Source organism: Pygoscelis adeliae, unplaced genomic scaffold (assembly GCF_000699105.1).
Source record: "Pygoscelis adeliae isolate BGI_AS28 unplaced genomic scaffold, ASM69910v1 Scaffold256, whole genome shotgun sequence".
NCBI lineage: Eukaryota > Metazoa > Chordata > Aves > Sphenisciformes > Spheniscidae > Pygoscelis > Pygoscelis adeliae.
The window spans coordinates 227796-250621 of record NW_008824996.1 but is presented as its reverse complement, the minus strand read 5'-3'; the positions used below and the strand labels follow the sequence as shown (position 1 = coordinate 250621).

At 36.5% G+C, this 22826-nt stretch overlaps 1 protein-coding gene across 1 annotated transcript in view; it reads left to right on the top strand.

The window, feature by feature from the left end:
- DENND1B (DENN/MADD domain containing 1B) overlaps window positions 1–22826 on the top strand; it is a 173265-nt gene that overhangs the window by 144917 nt on the left and 5522 nt on the right. The window contains exons 15-19 of the mRNA XM_009326173.1: window positions 1099–1189; window positions 5195–5235; window positions 6069–6137; window positions 8594–8650; window positions 9457–9567. Of these exons, the coding sequence (XP_009324448.1) occupies window positions 1099–1189; window positions 5195–5235; window positions 6069–6137; window positions 8594–8650; window positions 9457–9567 (369 nt within the window). The remainder of the gene's footprint in view (window positions 1–1098; window positions 1190–5194; window positions 5236–6068; window positions 6138–8593; window positions 8651–9456; window positions 9568–22826) is intronic.

The following is a 22826-nucleotide window of genomic DNA, read 5'->3' as shown; positions in this document are numbered from 1 at the left end:
CACTGGCACAGGTTGCCCAGAGAGGTGGTGGATGCCCCATCCCTGGAAACATTCCAGGTCAGGTTGGACGGGGCTCTGAGCAACCTGATCTAGTTGAAGATGTCCCTGCCCACGGCAGGGGGGTTGGACTAGCTGACCTTGAGAGGTCCCTTCCAACCCAAACGATTCTATGATTCTATGAACATAAAAATACAGTGGTGTCAACCCTGAACTGTGCTCAGTCAGGTGGAGAGGGTTTTAAGGGTCTGCCTTGGCATCATACCTCACTTTGTTTTGGGACTTCATGCATCACATTCCCATACCCTTAAATGAAACATCCTTCGAGACAGTTTGCACACTGCCAGTCAAATCCAACCTGCTGCTACCACCATTTCTGAAACCAAGCCGCAGCCTTCCTCTGCTCTTTCTGTGTGGATGGTTTTGCTACAATTTCCCTTCCATATACTGTCCTTATAGGGTCATTTTTCATGTAAAACACATCCATTTTTAATGGACCTCAAGTAGACATCATAGCCTATCGTTTCTTGGAACTGGGTGTGGTGGAATGTTTCCAGTTGTTCTAAAGGTACTTTCTGTGCACAACAAGGTCTACTTTGGACCCACTGATGCATACCCAGAAAGGCATACCATAGGGATGTTTGTTTATGTTCTTTAGTTGATGATATGAAGTAAATTACGATTTCAAAACAGAACATCAGGGAGTGTCTTGGTGATCTTTATTTGATTATGATTACAAATCCAAAGTTACCATTTGTAAGGAAATAAATTAATGTATTTTTGTGCCATTAGAAAAGCAAGAAAAGGTTGAAAGCCATTTAAAATATTTCTGAACTGATGTGTAATTTCATTGACTCTAACATTTTAGAAATCTATTCGTAAATTTTGCATAATTTGCTTGATATATATAAAATACTCTGATATTTCTGCTGCTCATAGTTGCAACTGATCTTGCAAAATCCATCTAAAAGCAATATATTGTCCGTAAGCCGTATGTTGTCTTGAACATCCATATTCCATTATAACGTACACACGGGAAACTGTAACACTGTATAGCAATAGAAGGGCCAACAAAGCATGACTTTTTTTTTTTTTTTCCAGTTTATTGATGGTCGGCTATCAAAATTAAACGCAGGAAGAGGTTTCTCAGATGTTTTTGAAGAAGAAATCACAGCAGGAGGCTTTTGTGGAGGTACAGAATTAGTTTGAGTATACTCACTGATGGTGCTTCTTTGGGAGCTGTTCAACATGAGGATGTTCTCAGGATGTCCTGTAAATTTTCGGAGTCATTAATCTTTTTACTGCTTCATTGTATCCATTTGTTCTTGGAAAGGTTTTAGCCTTTAACAAATCACTGCTGGGACACATACTGTTACGTATCTAGTTATGTCAGTATATTAAATGAAGATATGTTGTTTTAATCCAGTAAAACAAAACTTAGATTTCAATATATGATGGAATATCACTACATTATTTACATTTTTAAGTGCGTGTTTACATGATGTGATACATTATATGTGAACTGTATTTAAAAAATAATTTTGAAATTTGTGCTGCTGAACTTTTTCTAGATAGTTATGTTTTCCATAAACACTTCTAACTTTTTCACATCTAATTATTTCTGCAGTGCAGAAATCAGAGTGACTTCCTGAATTTTTAGAGACATTTGCTTTCTCCAGCAAATATGTTACTTTAAAAAAGAGGGGAAAAATTTAACATTTGTATATCACCTCAGAAGGAACATTGAAAGTTTACCTTCTTCATAAATAAAAATATTATTCCTTGTGTTGTTTCCTTCAGTTATGTTCACTAACAATTGTTAATAACACTTCCACATTAACTAGCTTACAAAGTTAACCCATATAGAAGAGTGTGTGCTCAATCCATTGCTCAATATTACAGGATTATTGATTGATTTCCTGTTAGACATTTATTACAGCTGTGTTGTTACTTGAGGTGTCATATTTGCCATCAAAATATTGGATCAAAATGTGCATGACACAGCACAAATATTGTTTTATGGTCTTTAAAGTAGTGTAGAAGCTTTCTCAGTAGATGGAGGTTATGTGATTTGAGCAAATCCTCTGACTTGCATATGGCAGCTTTAGACGGTCTTACTTTGCAAGACTACCCTTAAATGGGCATATTTACAGAGGAGAGGATTTGGCCCCCACAGAGAAATCATTGAGTGGTGCAGAGCCATCTTCACCTTCTGTAAAATACCTTTTTTATGCTCAGAGTACATAAATCCTTTTGTTCGAGATTTTCACTGTCTTCTCTTGCTCTCTGTGTCTTGTGCTGCGATCTAGCAGGTAATTTTTTTTCTTGATTAAAGTGTGGTTAGTTATAGAGAGATGTACATCTTTTCTACTTTTTTAGGGTAACATATGCTGTTCTGTAAACAGGTTTTAGGCATTGAGCATCCATTATTCAGATAGGTGGTGTCAGTATTTGGAGTTCGTTCGCTGGCTGCAGTTAAGGGGGTCAGGAGGCTGCAATAAAACTGCAATAGAAGTTAGATAAAGCTTGTTTCTTGGCTGCGTGCTGGCAGCCTGTGAACCACGTCTCACCTGCCCCTGCTCAGGAGGGAATGCTCGGTTTTGCTAGCAGTTCTTGGTTAGATTGCACTGCGTGCTTACTTTTAAAGTCAGACAAGCTGTATATTGCCAGGTTGTGGACAAATTGCTTAGGGCACATATTCAGTATTTACATAACTGCTGTCTCATTATCGTTATGAAGTGCAGGGCTAACAATATGTATGCAATTGAAGGTGACATTTTGTGACGCTAATGGGTTAGAACTATGATCTCTTTGCAGAGTCAACTCCCATCAACTTTATCAGGAAGCCCAAGGTTTTTAAAAAAAAAAAAACAAACAGGTGAAACCCAGCTTTCAGAAGAGTCACAGAAAGTTAGTGTCAGCTACAGGCTGTTAAAAGGAAAGGTGAACATAATCTTAGCTATAGAGAGTATAACTTAAAAATTACTGAATCAAATGGAAAGTGTTTCTTTAAGTAATCTCTTTTTTGATTTGCATTTTTCCATATATGTGAGCATAACTAAACCGGCACAGAAAATTAAACTGGAAATTGGAGAATAAAACTTGGATTTCATTGTTTTTTATGATTTCCTCCCCCTGCCCCCAGTAAAGTGGTCAAAACTTATTTGCCCGTGACTATGTGTGAAAAGAAATTTGTCAGCCGTCTTCATTACAGTTTTCACTTTAGACTTAAAATTTTATTTTCTTTTACATGTATTATTCTGTGGAAGTATTCTTCCAAGAGTTCTCAAGAGTTTTATGTAACTTTCAATACAAGAACATAGTGATGATTGATTGGCTTAGCACTTGGATTTCTTGCAGAATATATCCATTAAAGTAATTTGTAATCACATGAATTTTACTACAACAGTCTTTTTTTTTTGAGTTAGTCTAGTATCAATGGTGGTAGTATAAGGAAAACTGAAAAAGTGAAAATCTTTGAACCTCTCATAATAATAATAATAATTTATTTTAAGGAGTCAGCATTTTCTTGCTAGAGTTTCAGGAGGTTCAACTCTAGCTGAGGGTATGCAGAGTTAACGTGGCCTTTTCTGTAGATGAGTATTTATCTGTTTTTTTTATTGCCTTCCCTGAAGTCTCTCTACACAACTAGAAGACAGTTAAACTTCTTGGTGATTTGCTGTGATCTCATTTACTGTTTCTAGTAATTGCTTAAGTCATGGGCTGTGACAGAGAAAGCTCAGATGTGGAGTCACTGTTAAGGACACCACAAGCCAGATGATATATGAATGTTTTTGATAAGAATTTGAAGTTATGAAATGTCATGTTAGAGAAAGTACTTATGGGTCATTGAAATTTCATTAACACACTAGCAGTGTGTTAAATTTCACCTTATTACATGTTATTTGCGTGCTACCTTCTCTAGTAGTTCAGGGAGCCAGATCGAAGAAGTGAAAAATGAGTCATTTTTGCTTTAGGTTGCTCTCTGACGTTCTTACTGGAGATAGGGTCATAATGATCATCAGGTTCTCTCCTTTCTAAGGAGCATTGCTTTCACTTGTGCCATCATTCCTGGGAGTCTGGCTGTCTCAAAACTGCTTGTAAAGAATTTAGTGGAATTGGTGAAAGTGCCCGATGCGAGTATAAACAGCTCAGTTTTTTCACCTCATTGAGAAACCTGAGAATACCTTTTACAATGATCCAGTTAGTTCCCAGCCGTGTTCTAGGAGAATGTTTTGGCTTTCCACTAGCCAATGCAATAATTCCACCCAGGCCTTAGTTAACTGATTATTGCAAAGCTTAAGAAGTTTTGAGAACTCCTGTTAAAAGTCTGTAATGTCAAGGATACATCAGTATGGTCCTTTCAAAATGGATAAACTCTCTGTTTGAAACTTCAACATTCTTGTCAGCGTGAATGTCTTGTCTGGGGTTAGCAGCAGCTCACAGGACCAGAGTATTCAAGTGACCGATGCACTCTAAAACTTTCTCGGGGCTCAGGGACCCAATCTTTGGTGTTCAGCTGAAGCCCCTTTGGGAAATAGTATTCATTTCTTCATCAAGTGCTCGGTAGAATTTAACCCTGTTCTTCACGGCCAGCTTAGTGCCACAATAGTCCTCGGTAGTCCTACAGAAGCCAGTAGCTCTCACTTGCCTTTTAGAGGTTTTCCTTTGTGAAAGAAAGTAGATACAGTTTTAAAAGGCTTTTTCCTGCACAGGGGTATATAGTTGTGCCATAATCCTTAGACTTTTCTCTCGTTCTTTTTCCTTGGGATGGTACCATCTGCAGTCCATGTCATTTTTGTACTTGAAAGTTTGCCCAGTGGGATCATTATGCTTGAATGCAGTTCATTATATATTATTCTTTCCTTCGAGTTGGTGTTTTTCTTTTTAGACTTTTTAGCAGTATGTTACCTTATCGTAATTTTAATTTCTCTTTCTACCTCAGTCGGAATTAAAAACTCTGTGGGTGAAAAGATATGCTTTTACAAAGAAAATAGAAAACATGAAATAAGAGATACCTAGGTTTTTTTCTTATTGTACACATATTCTTATCTTTACATTCCTTGTCTGTCTGAGAAGAATGAAATTAATGAATAATCCTCTAAGGGAATTTTTAATGCACATTGTGAGGAGGGATGAAACATTTAAAACGTTGAATGTATGTTTGATTGTGTTACATCTTACGTTTCTATTTCAGGAAATTCAAGATCGTATCAGCAGTGGATGCATACAGTGAAGGTATAAACTTGGTTAAGTAATTATACTGGCCATCCTGTTCTTTAAATCTTTGTCCTTTTCCTTACATGTACATAATGGTAAAAGTTCGTTTGTTTGCAAGGAACATATAAGTACATTCTATAATGAATAACATGTCTATGGTATATGCAATAATTTTGTGGGTTTTTTCTTGAAGATTTAAAAAAGAAAAAAAAACTCCTCCACACAAAACAAATGCCAAAACACACAAGGTATTTCTGTCTGTAAAGTCAGGGATTTCACTGCTTTCTGTATCATGTTGCATTCCATAACTGTGAATTAGGTGTGACAGTACAATATGATAACGAAGTTTATCACTTCTAGTAAATAGCAAATCTCGTTAATATGGATTTGTGCAGTTTGGCTAGCAGAAGACCCTTGGTATAACCTTGTTATTCTGCAGGATTAGTAAAATACGTTATTTTAGATGAAGAGAATTCTTGTGTGATTAAATGAGAGAGTTCTTTCTGTCAGGTCAAAGTATTTTTAAGTTGCATAATAAATATGATAGGAACACATGAAAAATAGCCATAACTTCTGAATTGATTTTGAAATAGTAACAATGAATGAAGAATGAAAATACATCATTCTGTTAGAATGCATTGATAAATGTGTCAGCTGTGATAATGACGTACTGTAACCCTTGTGTAGCTGCAGACAGCAGGTTGGGGAGGAAACACAGCTGTGGTTATTCTGAGCGATTTAAAAGGAAGATTGTTATTTCTTTACAGCGCACTGTTTATTTTTCCTTGCTGTTGTCTTAAGGTTTGACTTGTGTTAAATGTTACTAAAATACATTTTTTTGTGTATTTCAGAAAGGCGGTGCACTGATCAACACAGCAATGACCAAAGCCACTCCGGCTGTGAAAACAGCATATAAATTCGTAAGATCATCTCTTTCAAATAAATAATACATAAAAATATCACAACTTCCTACAACTTCTTCCTGAATACTTAAAAACCTAAGCATTTTATAAATATATTGCAGAAAAACACATCAGCCTGTAGAATGTTTTTAGCTTCATTTGTTTTCTCATATAGCACTAAGATTTAGTCTTCCAGATAGCTTGTAGGTAACAACAGACGTTTTCAAAGCATCAGTTTGCTGTTTTTGTTTCAATCATAATACATGCTAGAAGCTTATTTGAATATCATTTAGATATTTGAAACACAGCTGTAAACTCTTCCTAACCTGGTGACAACATGATGAAAATACGGACTCTGAAAATAGAAATTCTCATTTACACTAAGGTCCCATAACACAACACAGGCATTGCAAAGTTAACACGAATGTAAAACGTTTTGTGAATGGTACGTTTATATGTATAAATATAGTGTTATAGCATGTAGTTACGTAGTATATAGTGTTAACACGATGTAGAGTTCTCTATTCAGAACAGATACAGTTCGTGCTAGACAAATGGAGTACTGGCTTACGCAGATGCAATTTCACTTTGGCACTAAGTCCTGCACTATTGAAAAGATGCGGTAAAGCATCAGTAATGTGCGCAGCAAGTCTTTTCTATCATCTGCTCTTTTAAAGATGATACTAGAATACTCACGTTTAACTGGATTTAATGCTTATACTTCTGAGCTTAAAAGATCTTGTTTTAAAAGACTGCCTAACCAATAAAGCATGTGAAATTATACGGTATCATGCAGTATGAAAAAACAGCAATAGTGTAAAATGAAGTGGGAAGTATTTTAAGGTTGCATTTTTAATATATGGGAAAAGACTTTTGGCTTCCTTTTTCCTTTTCCAAATGTTTCACTAGTTGGATGCATAAGTAGTCCTGAATAAATCAGTACATCAGGCTAAGCTAGTGTATTTTAAGTAAAGTTTTCAAATAGAATTTTTAATTTTACATCAGTTGAAAAAGACAGCAGTCATGGAGGGAAACAGGTAAATAAATTAAATACACTGCATTTCCATGAACTCATTTATAATTTAAAAAATGGTTCATTAACAGGTTATCTGCAAATTATTATTCTTCAGTTTGCACTAGCTTAGGCTGTGGTTACATGATCTTCTCCCAGCCTTCAATTTTGATAATTATGTCCTTGATAATAAAGGTTCTTCAAAGTGAACTTCTGTTCAGGAAACACTGGTAAATTTTGTGAGGATCTGTGTGTGTAAGGTATTCATATTTATACCCTATCTGATTTCTTATGCTGTTGCCCTTTATGGAGCCTACTACTAGAGAAATGAGATATGCATTTCTTAATTGCTAGATAACCGATTGGTAGCCTTGAGTAACGTGCTTGGTACCATCCCTCAGAGTTAGAACAAAGCACTCCAAAATTCATCCAAATGCTGTGAGCATGATCTGGAAAGTTTAAAGTGGCACTCAGGTTAGCATCTGCTACATGGCACCCCACGGTGCTGTTATTGAGCTTATAGATGTATGATTTAAGGATCAAAAAGACTCTCTGACCTCTCGATTCAAGAAAATGATTTTCTTTTTCTGGATTTCCATGTATAGAAAACCATAGAAAAATAGGTGGTTTCCGCATATTTGTGCCCTTAAAATATATTTTTAAAAGTCCTATTTTCAAGACAACCTTGAAAGCTTTCATAGGTTTTTCCTATATTCATATAAGAAAAATACCCTTTCTTCTATTAGGGTTAGGGATTTTGGTCTCCCCTCGTTCCCCCCCATCTTTTCTTTTTTTCCCCCCTACTCCCCCTCCTTCTCTCTCTCTCCTCTCTCTCTCTGCATAAGTACATGGTATTCTGTATTGATAATTCATTTCTCTATTGAAGAACATTCTGGGCTCTGTTTTCTATGCAACAGTGATCCTTGGCTGCCTATTTTAATACATACAGAATTCTCCCCTAAATAGCAGCACTACGCTGTTCAGCAACACTGGGCAAAATCTCCATCTGCATATGAAATCACTTCATTTCTCTTAAGATTGATGTTGCCCTGCGAGTTGCCAGACTGGAACACTGTAGCAGTCATCTTGAAAATCTTAACGTTTTTCCAACATGCCTTACTGCTAAAATACCCTTTCAAATTTAAAGGACCATTTCAAATAAAGGAGTGATGTAAATGACCATTTTTAGCCTGTCCTTACTAATGTTGGAGAATTTTTGAGTATGTATGTTTTCACAGCATTGGCATGCATGTACTGAAAAAAATCCTTAAATATACGGACAAAGCATGAATATATAAAATGTACTGACAGTGCATGTATGAAATATGTGATAAAGGTTATTGTCCTTCTTTATATCACCAGATGGTTAAAAAAAAGGTAAAATAAGTATGGCATCATAAAGCATGTTCCATGACTACAGCCAGTGTCTTGCAGAGCTACTTAAGTCCCTTTATTTTTCTAGGCAAAAAATCAGGCAAGGCAAGGAATAAAAGAAGTGAAGAGTAAGTTAAAACACAAGGTATGTAGTACACTTTTAACTTTCTTACCTTGCTTCCTTTATCAGTTTGAAGCTTATACTTTACAAGTCACATGAGATTTTTGTTTTTAATGACTTTTGAAATATTCTTAGCCCTTTGTTCAACAATACATTTTTCATAACGAGCCCTCTGGCAACTATCTGTCATTCTGTGCATCCACTGAATAATCTCTTTATTGTTTGCATATTTTATCATAGAACAACAGAGGTCTTCAAAGATACATTAACAGGATGTATGTTTTCATAAAGTTGATTGCTTTGATATCACAATCGAAGGCTTTGCTTCAAGCTGAGAATTTGAGATGGGAGAGTCTTGCAGTGCAGTGTATTTCAGAAGGTGTAGTTGTCTGTTTTGGCTTCATAAGATATGTGGACAATGGCAATGTTTAAAAACGAAGACATAGTTTCATTTTGTAAAAGCAACATTGCAGAAATATCAGAAAAGATGTTTTAGGCATTTTGCAGCAGCTTTTCCCGTTGAAAATTTTGTTTCCACATAAGATTTTTCTGTGGGGAGAAGGAACCATTTTTTAGATATATTTTATGCTATTTTAAGAAAACTTTAAAAAATATTCCCTAGATGTTTGAACAATTCATCTTTTAAATGACAATGTTGATAATTCAGCTTCCTGAAAAGCTAAATTTTATTTTCTTACTACAGATGGTATTTTCATGACAGTAATAGATTGTGGCAAGATAATTTTGAATGCGTTCTGCATGCATAATATGGAGGGTACGTTTGCAGATAATGATTGTAAATAAAGGAATTTAAATCTGTTTTGTTGTAGGAGAGTGAGGAAGAGTATAGAACTTGCAGCGCTGGAGCAGTACAGACTGCTCCTGTCTACACATCGCATTATGAGAAAAGAGCAAACTCAGAAAAACGAAGACTGGCACAGGTAAGACACCTGAAACTTCTGTTCTTATGCACAGACATATGAGGAAAATTTCTTGCCACTTAATAATGCATCAGTGAATCTGTTTAAGATTATTTTACTGTCTGTGTTTGGATAGTGTGATTAAAAGGCTATGTTTATAGAAATACTGCTATACTGCTTGAATGGAGGAAAAATGTTATTCGTATTTCATCCCTGTTGAGAGGGGACAAAACAGGAGAATTCTAAGTATGGATCTGAGATTCAATTCTTAAATACTGTTTTTGATAAAGGCTTCTCACAGCAAATACATTCTGGTCTATTCACAGGTCTGTGTTAAGCTATATTTTTTAGTTTCTTATAGTGGGGCACATTAATTTTGTATTTCTAATAAATTGATTTGGCAGTCATATGGCCTTTAACCTTGATCAGATAGTTATGATTTATTATTTTATTAATAAGTCAGCTAGTTAATATGGTGCCAATCTCTTGTCCTTTTGTTCTCTAATCCTTTCTAGCCTTGATTTGAAGTAACAGGTGTAGTGTCTCAACTTTGGCAAGTGTTTTAATGTCTTTGGATTCATTTTGACAGGTTTATTTCAAAGATATCAATAAAATAGTTTTTGTAACACTTTTTTTCCTGGGAATAAATACCTGCATATGTACGTATTTTAATGTGTGGGTGTATATTTTTGCATTATACTGTTATTGCATGTTTTTAATACATGTAATGAATGTTTATATATGGATTTTTAATGTGTATATCTTCCTTATATGAGAATTAAGCATAGAAATTCAGCCCAACTGATCTAACGTTTGGTTTTTTACTTTAGATATTGCAATGATAAAAATCTGAATTGTCTATTTAATCAATTTGATTTTTAATTAGTTTTTATCCATAATAAATATAAAGTCTGTGAAATTTAACATAGAACTGATGCAGATTATTGCTAAATGGTGTTGAAATTGTATGTTAGTATTAAGTCATTATTTTTAGTAGGGTTATAAATAATACAAATACTTTCTGCTTTAATTATTTAGGCAGGTTTTACTGTGTACTTGTTTTCATGATGTCTTAAAGCCAGTGATAAAGTTTTAAACTCTGTGCCCTCAGTATATTTTTATATACAGGCAGCTGTGGTGCCTGCATTCTTTCAGGAACTTGTGTACAGTAGATTTTCTTCACTGAGAATCAGAAGAGAAGATACACAATTCTAAATGTATGAGTATAGAGCTCTAATGTTAATAACATGAATGGTTCTTAAAACACTTGTTTCTAATAGATAACTGTCATTTTAACATATAGCAACTTCCCCCCCACCAAAAGAATTTGATAATGTGAGGTACTAAAAAAGCTTTCAATGCATTATTAGCCAACATTCACAGATTAGTGTAGGTGAATCCACAATTGTATGTATCCGTGTAAATACATAATGCAAATGTACCCTTGCAGTCAGTGAATTTTTAGAGGCTGCTTTTATTAAAGAAATCTGCAATAATTTACTGATACGGTAGTGCTGCCTACTGTAAGGTACAGGAGTCTAGGGATACAAAGGAATATAATTCACCTTGGTACGATTGAACATTTCTTTTGAAGGCCTGTGTTTGGGCAGAACAATTTAACTTCTGTATTTTTTTGTGTTCATACAGCTGTATACTGCTAAATCCTTTAATATCATTATTGCTGTTTCTACCAGTCGTCTTTTGGTTTTGAAAACAAGACAGAAGGAGTGCATGTCTGTCCACAGTTTTCTTTACATATATACATATACACATGTGTCTTTATGTATGTGTATACACACATACATATACATATATAGGGTTTGTTTACGAGCGAAGCTTGTAACTAATAGCCCCGCAGTTTTGCCCTCCTGCAAACCAAAGGTCCCGTGTCTTCTCCCCAGCTCTTGTCCCAAATGCCACGTGGGCCCCGTGGGCAGGAAGGAGCAAATGGTGATCGCTCCCCAAGGGCTCCGCTCTCGCATGGTTTCCTTCACCTCTCACTCACGGTATTCCCACTTTTTCCTCCTCCCCAAAAGCAAACAAACAAAAATATTTCTAAAAAATAAGTCTACTGTTGCTGCCCTTGTTTTTATTTTTGTTCTTGGTAAGTATTTGAATAAGATAACATAAGTGCAAGTTCTTTATGAATAAGTAGTGATTTTAAACTTTACGTCCAAATAAAAATATATATTTGTATTCACAAGTGCATGTGAGAGTCTGTTTGATCTAGTACTGAATCTGCCGTTTAGAAGAAGTGAATTTCACAGATTGCTATTGTTGTCAGGTTTAATCCTTTTTTTCTGTAACTCTTTATCCTGCACATGAACCTTTCCACCCGGATTTCTAAAATGGTGCCCATGAGTGTCTATAGCAGTATAAGGATAGTGCTAACATGCAGTTCGAGCACTTTGATCTATATTTCAAGTAAGGACCAGATATTAAGTTGCAGTGTCAGTGTATTTGAATATCCCCCCAAAACCTAAACAAACAACAAACAAAAGAGAAAGATTGCTTTTAATGGTCATCTTGCTTCCAAACAAGAGGCACCTCTGCAGTTTATTACTATCTCTTCCATACTGAAACATTTAAAAACTTGTAAATATAAACAATTTCATGTTATATTTTATGTCATGTTAGATGCATGCATTGAGCTTTTCATTCTCCACTTCCTGGAAACAGTTAAACATAAATACTAACTAATAGTTACCTGAGATGCTGTAAAACGTATTTATTTTGAAACATTATGTACGATATGAAAGTTTGCTTCACTGTAAAAGATCATTTTAATAATTGGTTCCTAACAGGATTTTGGGGTCTGGGAGGACATTTCCTCTACAATAGGAAGTGAATCTGCTTTCCCCCAACAAATAGTAGTTTGTATGTGGGTCTGCTAATTAGTACGGTTATTTCCTGTTTTGTTGATGAGGCTTTAATAAATGTCAAGGGTACAGCCATGAAGATCTCCCAATTAGGCTTTGCGTTTGTAAAACCCAACCCCTTTGCTTTTGTGTGAAGATGACAGTTCCAACTGCAGCCTCAGCCTAACAGGGCTCAAGGGAAAGGATACTTCTCTGGTTTTATTGAAAACAAGGCCAGTTTGGCCCAGGGAGAATACCAGCACTGGTCACAGTGCAGAGCCATTTTTAACAATGAATATCTTCTAAGCTTTATCACTGCTGTCGGTGGCTTTATTTTATCTTTTTTTTGCCAGATCGGCAATATACTTTAAAAAAATTAACAGTAAATCAAAACAAATTATAGCATGTAAAATAGCTGTCAAAACCTAATCAGAGGATAAATAATTAAATGTGTTCTTGCAAACTGTAGTGATCAGCTTGCCCTCCTATAATTTGCATTTTGAAAGTCTTTCCTAAAAAAAGAAATAACAGGAGTGCACTCATACGTGCCTGCGTGCACGCGCGTGCGCACCCACACAATTAATCTTTGCCTAAGATGAATTGTTCTATCTCTGTAATATTCATTTGAGCTTACTCTTGCTTGGGTTAGCCGTTCTAGGCTTTTTATATGTGTGCGAGCTTAACTATATTGCAAGTCAACGTTAACAGATGGATTGCCCTAAGCAAGGGAAAACCACAACAAAATCTAGTGAAAGTGGACGATCGAAGCTTTTTATTGTTAAGCCTTATTAAAACCTTGGCATGTGCACTGCTGTTAACTGTTTCATGCCTAGATCTAATAATATGTCTCTGGTATGTTTTATCTCCTACATTAATTAGGTATGATGAAGATAGAAGAAATTACCAGCTAAAATTTTTGAAATAAAAATTACTGCAAGCATGAGATCGCTTCAACTCTGCGGTATCTTGCCAACGATATTGCTGAGTTCCTTTAACTATTGATGTGGAGGGTACAGCAGTGCATGTATTAGACTACTGTGCGTTCAGTTTTTGCATAATCTATTTTGATTCTGTCTCATTATATGCTCCCAGGTAATGCAGATTTCTGGGTAGGCAGGGGCCTAAATGCAGTGAGCGCTCTATAAAATTGTTCCAAATTAATATATAATTGAAAAGAGAGCGTGTTAATGATGAGCCTGGATAGAATGCCAGGAAGATCTGTTTGATTTCATTAATATGATCTTTGTAATTTTACTGTTATATCAGGTGATAGGGTAGCTTATTAAAAATGGAGCATTTCAGGATGTCAATAGTCCTAATGTATTTAGTGGCTAATAAAACATTCTTGAAGATTTGCAGGATACCAAATAAGAACTACCAGTTCACTTTATAATTAGTAAGTTAGAAATGCCCCCTTGTCTCTGAGGAAATGTATGTAATACCTTTACCTTTAGGCATGCGCTACCTTGCAGCCGTAATGGAAACTTGGACATTTGGATTCTAAGTGTGGATTTACCAGGAATCCCTGTGTGTCAGCACTACTTTAAATGTTCTTATATCGAAGAAACCAAGTGAACTAATTCCCATGACTTTGCAGGATGTAAATACAGTGTCTAAGAAGGTTTTAAAAACACTTTTGCATATGGTAATGAAAGCCAAGTTAGACTAAACTTTTTTCTTTGTATTCTCGAACAGAAGAGAATTGCCATTTTTTATTCTTTTTTAAAAGCATGTCGCAAATGTAGCTTTTACACTTTTATTGCAGTATATCCTAGTAACTAGACAATATGTAATCCAGCTTGCAGTAGGTATACTTGGCTTCTGTTCTACAAAGATAGCAAGTGTCAGGCAGGAAGATGTGTTCAGAATAACCTTACCTTCAGGAGTGCCCCATTTATCAATACCCCTATAATGGCCAGTAAAATAAATGACATAATCATTAGCTACAAAGGGCTTCCAGTAACTGATTACCATCCTAACCTGAAAAAGGTGGCGAGAGTGGGCTATTCTGAAGAGGTGTTTTTTTTCCAGGAACATAAAAGAGGAGAGGAAATGCTTGTGATAATGCAGTGCTGAATATACATATTCTGTATAAGGTGACTGAACCCCTTTAAGAAAAAAAGAAAAAAAAAATCCTGCAGACAACCCCACAATAATTTCAGAAACATAAAAGCTCCAATTAAAGGCCTTTACCTGTATTTGGATTCAGATGATGTGCTTGAGATCACATCTATGCCTAGCTTCCACAGATAATACTGGTTATATAGCTGGAGGTATCTTCTACTCCCATTGGCTAAAATATTACAAATTGACAGATGTCATAAACAGTAAGAGCTAGTTTTTAATGTAAATCACGTTTTGTTTCTGTAAAATATAGTTTTGAAGTAAGCTTTGGTTGATTAGTAAATTCCGTTTCTTTAGGTAACGTGGTGTAATTTGAAAATATTGTCGATATCATTAGCTTCCTTTAATTTGGAGAAAAATCTTTTGTCTTGGTGTGTCAAGTAAGATCTCTTCATTCTGCAAAACAGTCAGATTTCCTTTTAATTAAAAATGAAAAAGCCAGGCAGCAACAATTCAAATTGTGGATTACGAGAGTGCCCTCTCGTGGCTCTGATACCTTTCCGAAGTAGTACAGGCACACATGTATCCTTTGCCTTGTATAAATCTCGCTTTTTACAACAGAAGACCTCTCAGAAATCAAGCAGTACTTCCTTTTTTTTTTTTTAACTGAAAGATTATCTGGATTTTGTGCAACTTGAGCATTTAGATGCTTTTATGTATCATGTATAATTTTATTTTCAGGAATATACACTACCAAGTCGAGGTGTAATTACAAGATTGCTCAAACCTCCCCCCAACAAGAATATAGTAGATACTGCCTCTAAACAGTGACTGATTTTAATTTAGTCAGTGAACACATTTAAAGAAAAAAGAAGCAATATAAGTTTGTGAAGCTTTTTTTTATTTCAGTATTTTCATTAGTGTGAGCTCTTTCCTCTTCTCTGCCCTGACCTCTTCTCACCATGGTTTTAAGTGAAGGACTGTTGCAAGTCTCCGCAGCAGAGTTCTGCTGTTTGTTCTGCACCCATAAACCAGAGTAAACCTTGTGGCTGCCTGTACTACTTTGAGTTTTGCAGTAAACATCACTTGAGAAATCTCTCTGCTAATTACCATGATTCCAATTTAAAAAAAAAAGAAGAGTGGAAAGATAGGGTAACGGTCAGGAAATCGCCCTGGAATTTTTTGTTACCCTGTGGGCATTTAGTGGAACACTTGTTTTTTTCAGGGCAAAGTCATCAGCACATCTACCTCTTGATTTATCCTACTGAGAGAGACATTTAGGCAAGCAAAAAGTTTGCAGATGCTTTTTCTGGCTATTATTGTCACCTATTTTAGTTTTTTAACAAATAGAAATGCAGCCTTCCTGAGGGTTGGTCTTCTACAAACAAATGAACCATACTGGTATGCCTACCAAGGTTTCTTTTTTCTGGAGGATCTGAAAGAAGAATGCTGTTTCACAAAGTACCTTCAAAACTGGATGAACTTTTCTGTCCTTAATAGTTAATTGAAATAACTGAAATAATTTTTTTCATCAGGAGAATTTGACACCTTAATGTAACAGTGGTATCTTCTGCTTTCATTTGCTGCGTATCTTCTGTCTTCCAGGGGTCGCGTTTTGGCTCCACCTAGCCAAAGCAGGGAGCCAGAAGAACTGTCAGCCAACAGTTGAGACCTGTGTCCCAACTTCCATGTTGCTTTTGCCTTCTGGCCTGAAAGTTTGGAGAGCACAGCCTTATGTCTATAACTTAAGCTCTAGTACTGTGTGTTCCCTAACCTTTTCTCTCTTTCTTTCTCTAATCCTGTACGTAAGAGTGAAAAAAATGAAGAAGTTCAATTATATAATAAAGTTTGTGTGGGGGTAAAAGGAAGAAGTAGAAGAAACAGGAAAAGCCTTTCCTGCAGAGATCTCAGCGTCTCTGAATGTGGAAGCCCAGATTCAACCCGTCTAATTTTGGACACTACTGAGATGCTGAAATTAGTAGCTGTGCTACCCTGGGCTCTTTCTGCAGAAAGTGGGGAGAGAGAGGCATGCCGAAGGGCAATTCAGCCCACCTAGAATCTTGATTACATCCTGATGGTGCCTCTCTCCTGCTGTTTATTTTCTAATTTAGGCCCTAAGTTATCTGAAACTAGTGAAGGGAATCCAAATCTGAGTGCCATCCATGTTTCCCAGCACCTTGTAGAGAAAGACCTTCTTTGCTGAGCAGAAGACTCCTACTGGCATCAGGCAAGGAGGGACTCCTCCTAACTAATTGTTCTGGTTGGGAGCCTTAGACAGAAATGTGATTGGAGTCAGTATTTCTGTTTCTAAGGCACAATTTCTTTTTCTTGCAAATGTTTTCATGCTTCATACAGAGCTTCCCTCATATAGGCTTTTCCAGTGTCCATAGGTTTGATGGACAGAGTTCAGTGCTGCTCAGGTTTTATCCATCTAAAGTTCTGTGTCATTTGGTGTTTCCCATTAAATCTTGAAGTCTTGGAGGTATTATGATGTTTGTGTTTAGGATCACGTCCACATCATACATTTTAACTTCAGTCACTTGTATTATTCACTTAACGTATTTTGGGGTTTTGGTAAGTTTTCCTTTGAAAAAAGTCACACATGATCGGCAAACAGCGCTCCCAGCGTGATTTTACCATGTGATAGTTCTGCTGATGTAAGGATATGATGCACATTTTAACTGAAAGATTAATTTAATCAGTAATCTGTTTTACCTGCTTAGGAATTGTAGCAAAAATAGGTAGCACGTTCCAGCCAGATAAACTGGGTTTATAGCTGGTTTGATTCACTAAAGTCACACACTGTGCACCCTAGTTATTTCCAGGTCTCTTGACTTTCCTGTTACCTCAAAAACATGCTCTCTCTTCCGCCTTTGTGCATGTGGATATTCACATGCCTTTGTGTATATGGACACTGATTAGTTTTTCTCTTCTGGCACGTGTTGCCCCTTATCGTCTTGCTCCGCTCTCCACCGTGACCCCCTCAACCCTCCATTCGGTCATTTCCCTTCCCTCTAATCACTGAGTAAACCTAGGGCATTAATAACCATCAAAAAGGGAAAATAAGTGATATTTTTCTTTGTTAGTTTTTGTAACTGGAAATTCTGCCTGGTGAATCCGATTCTTAAAATCATCCACAAAAAAAATTCCATAAAGAATACTTGTTTATAAAAGCAATAACTAAAGCGAGCACCTCTAATAGCACCGAAAATCTCTGTGTCCTATTTTAAAAGACTAACACTTCTGCTTGTTGCCAATTAAAGTGAAGCCAGGCTGCCGTCGGATGGTGCACTCTTTGCAGCCAGAATGATGTGTGGCACGGTGCCACAGTGTGTCAGCTGAAAATGGCCGCGTTCGCGAAGAATAGCCTCTGTGCCACTGAGAAGCGTGAGCGAGGTCTGGCTATTTGGAGGTGATGCCTGACTGTGGGCAGCGTGGGGTCTTGGTCCGATTCGGAGGGACAGGAGGTGGTGCAGGCTTCCTGAGGGAAAAACGGTCTGCGGTTCTTCAGAGAAAATGGAGGTTTATTTGCTGTTTTGGAGAAAAACATAACTATTTCTGAAAAATATTTGCAGAAGCATGATTAATCCTTAAAAATAGAAAGCAGTATTACAAAATTCTCAATTATTATCTGTGTTAAGGAGTATAGCATACAGAAAAGGTAGGAAGCTTAGAGTTTGTTAATTTTTCACCACAGTAATTCAGAACATAAATAATGATAATGTGCTATCCATGACTAAGTATCTTAACAACTTTATCGTCCTTACTTACAATAAATCCTACCTCAGCATGTTTATTAATGTTTCCTTTAACTTTACAGAAGTCAGTGGAGATCTCTTTTTGCATTACAACTTACTTGTCATTTCAAAGTACTGTGCCCGTACTCTTATCTACACATTTCTGGTCATCTATGTCTCTAAACAGATTTTTGAGGATTTCCTGCTCTTGCAGGCTCTTTTATTGTCACAGAAAAGGATTTCTTTCTGACATTGGGAACCTACTTTTTTTGCGTATCTCTGTTTCCCTATCATTTTAATTAACAGGATCTCAGAATTGATGACACTTTTGTCTCATGGCATACAGCTGTGGATGTTTCCAACCACTTCATGTTCTTTCAAATGTTTCTATCCTAAGAAGGATAAAGGGTTTTTTTTATTTAACATTAATAGTTTTTAAATTATCCATGAGTCCTGTGTTATAATGATAATTTAAAAAAAAATTAAAAAGCAAATATGGCATCTTAGATAATATCTATTTAATTTACATGCAGGACAACTTTTCTGGTATCAGAGCATTATTTTTGTGAGGCATCATTACTTTGTGTTACTTTCTGTGAGTAAAGCACACAAGGAATTTTCTGAAGGGATCGTTTCTAGAAATTAATCTAGAATTATTGCTTGCATCTATCCTGGTCTGGTGTCCATGTAGCTAATTGGTATCCCTATCACTCCTTTAAACTTGTGGTTGGTTGTACCATGTCCCAGAAAAAGAAGGCCATTGAAGAAGAGAAAGTTTAGAAACTGTACTTCTATTCTAGCTCTCTTCTTCCCTCTTCCCCCATCAGTCTTAGCTCTTGTGGAGTGTAATGTGAAGTTCTTTCCTGTGATTTCATTATCCATTGCTTTAGGTCACAGTCTTTAACCGGAAAGGAAGGCAACGGGTTGTGCTTAACTAGAAAGTTTGATTGAGAGATCTTTTACTTCCCTGCTGGAGGTGAAGCCATAATTACATCTGTGATTGGGTTGTAGAGGAGGATAGGTAAAATAAAATACTGAATCATAAATAATAGTGGACTTGTATTTATTTTGCTTTCTCATACTGAATGAATAATCTTTACATTTTTAAGAAAAAGGAAACACTACTTCATAGATGTAAACTATAGTAGATATTTTTCTTTTCTTGAAACTTTATACGTGTTGATGTATTGCGTAGCCGGTAAATGTGAAATTATATGTGTGCTGCCATTTATCAAAAGATTATTTGTTTCTCACTTTGAGGACAATTAATAGCAGCAGCCTTGTTACACTTCTTGCCTTAGTATCGATCAATAAGCGCTCATTCCAGAAAGCTGTGCTTCTGAAAGGTCTAGCATTAAATAAAACGCTGACATTTCAAAGATTGACTTTCATGCCCAATCAAGAATGTAACCATCTTACATTTAAATCCTTTAGCATTCATGTATTTTGTCTACATTTTTGTGCTAAAGTAGTACATTTTATGAGGCTACCATCACGCAGAAGAGAACAGTTTAAGGACGTATTCTCACTTTGTTTGGTTCTACCCGTATTTACACTGTCAGCACCTTCTTTTTCTGGTTTCAGCGATCAGCATTTACCACAACTGTATAGGTAGCAGACCACTTGCAGAATGAGATTTTGAAGTGGGGTAGAAACCAAAGAGGATGTGTACGATGTATACAAAAAGGATATATATCCTCACGCCGGCTGCAGTTGTTCCTTTGCCGTACTTTACACACAGGCTTGTCAGCAGTGGCTTGTGGAGAGCGTGAGCTTGTTGTGTGTAAGTACGTTGAACTCTCTTATATTCTGAGCAAGATGAGAGATGGGTTCTTGGGGTGCAGTGTGCCTGAAGATGAGAGAAGTTTGAAATAGCAAAAGTTGAATCCCTGCTCATGTTTTGGTACAAAGTAGATACATTAAATAATAGGTTTATTATGTAAGCAGAACTAGTTGAAAGAAGCAAAACATTTGAGTACTTTAAAGAAATTTGTTGCTTTATTTCATAGAAAAAAACATGACAGCAGTCTATTAAGACTTTATAAAGTTCTGGTGCAGCAAGAAAGGAGTGTTACCGTATCATTTCTTGGGGTAATAAATTTAGATGGTCTGGTTGTTATTAGAATGCTGATCAGGAAGGAAACAGAAGTCTGTCCTTTTTTCATAAAAAGGTATAAAAAAGGTTACACACTTCAAAATGCAGAAAAGACAGAAATTAAAATCTTAAATAACTGCAAACAGCAGGGTACGTCAGTAACGGAAAGACTTCTTAAGTGACTTTGACAGCTTTTGCAGGTGCACGTACTATGTCACTTTGCCTAGTGGAGCATTGAAAAAGATTTATGGTTCTCCTTTTGGAATTTATTAAGAGTTTCTTTCTTTCTTTTTCTTTCTCTGCAAAGTAGTCTGGACATACCCCTCCCTTGCAGTCGTTTTTATTACAGCTCCTAGAGGAAAGTCACCTATTCAAAAACATGTGTTGCTTGTTGTCTCCATGGCTAGCTCACAGAGCTGTAAACTCTGGAGAATGTCGTTATTTACAGCCAGATATTTTCCTTTCCTTCCCCTTTTGCTTTTTTTTTCTTTGTATGTAAATCCCATTTTGTTTGGTTTAGTTCTTGAAAGTGTTCCTGTATAATTTTGTACCCCTAAACATTTAAACTGGTAACAAAAATATTTTTTTTAGAGAGATAGTCTGACCATCAGGAACTAGAAGTTCTTGTTTTGGTTTGGTTTTTTTAGGTTTATCAACATATGCTTTGTTATATTCCTTTATATGATGTTATTCTTGCTTTCACTAACACACTTGCATAATACTGTTTGAAGATGCTCTGAGGGGCCACTGCTATGCCTGTGGTGTTTGCTGATTCTAATTAATTTTATTCAGTTCCTGTTTCTCAAAGACACAACCTTTTTTTTTCTTTTACCTTTTTTTTTTTAAACTTGCCATCTATGCTCTTTGAAACATTATTTATTATTTCGACAAATCAGTGAGTGTTATCTTGTAGGCTTTTATTCCAATGACAGAGTTAATCCATCTACAGATTAACAAGTGTCGGTTTTGGTTTTGTTTTCTGAAATTTCTCAACATGTTTAAAGAACCTTCTTTCCCGCAAAATCTTGTCTTTACGTTAGTAGAAGTGAACGTGATGGCAGCATCTAATTCTGACGCAAATTCCAAGAAAGTGAGACAGAGACAGGGTTTTGCTCTCCAAGAGTCAGTTGCAGGATTAGAGCTTTAATTGCAATGAATGTCATGTCAGAATTTTCTTGGGGAAGTAGTGAATTACCAGTGTTATAGAAACAAAGTATTTTAATTGTCCCAGTGCAGATAAATACTTAAAGCAGCAACTTTTAAACTAAAAACAGTGACTGTAGTTGTGGCAGTAATCAGTAAGATAACCAATTAACAATATCACTTAAGACAGAGCAGTTAACCTCCTTTTAGTTACAAGCAGGGATATGATTGATTACAACACTGATGGGAATGACACAAACAACTCGCAAAACTAGTTAGAAATATCAATAGTTTGTTTCTCTGCATTCCATCCTATAACTTTTGCTGAGTATGAAGCTTAGTTTGGGTTCTTTCATGGTTTTTAATACTCTAATAAGTCTCTCATTTTCTATCAACTGTTACTTGGTTTAACACATTAAGAACCACGTTTCCTCTTTGTGGACGGAGAACTATGGAAAGTGTTATCAAAGCTTGCTGCTTTAATTAAAACCTCTCTTGTTGAACAAGAACAAATGTGTCAGTCTGTAAAGAGTGAACATTGAGACGTTCCTGACAATAATGGGGGGAAAAAAGTTACAGAGTGTGTCCTGGTACATGTAGAACACTGACAACATCTGTAATAGGTGGCGTACTGAAATCCTCACAGTACAAGATTTCCAAGCTCCTTGTAGTCTGAAATTAAGGCCATATTTCTTCCCCATCAGGGGCTGCTTGTAGGTTTAGGCATTTGGTGAACTGCATGATGAGATGTGGGCAGTAGCACTTCTTTTTACTTGCGTATGATTTTCTTTGAAGTTAGCTAACACTGTTTTCCCTTTGTACAAATTCTATCCATATGTCTTTAAATTATGGCCAGTTTTCCAGGGTGCATCCAAGAGATGCACAGACCTTAACACGGTCGTTTGTGAAGCACAAGTGACTAAAATTCCTGACTTAAATGTACCTGGACTTGTGCAAAGCATTTGCCACTGACCCGCATGACATCCTTGTCTCTAAATTGGAGAGACATGGATTTGACAGATGGACCACTCAGCGGATAAGGAATTGTCTGGATGGTCGCACTCAAAGAGTTGCGGTCAACGGCTTGATGTCCAAGTGGAGACCAGGGACGAGTGGCATTCCTCAGGGGTCGGTATTGGGACCAGTGCTGTTTAATATCTTCATCAGTGACACGTACAGTGGGATCGGGTGCACCCTCAGCAAGTTTGCTGACGACACCAAGCTGTGTGGTGCGGTCGACACGCTGGAGGGAAGGGATGCCACCCAGAGGGACCTTGATAGGCTTGAGAGGTGGGCCCGTGTGAAGCTCATGAAATTCAACAAGGCCAAGTGCAAGGTCCAGCACCTGGGTCGGGGCAATCCCAAGCACAAATACAGGCTGGG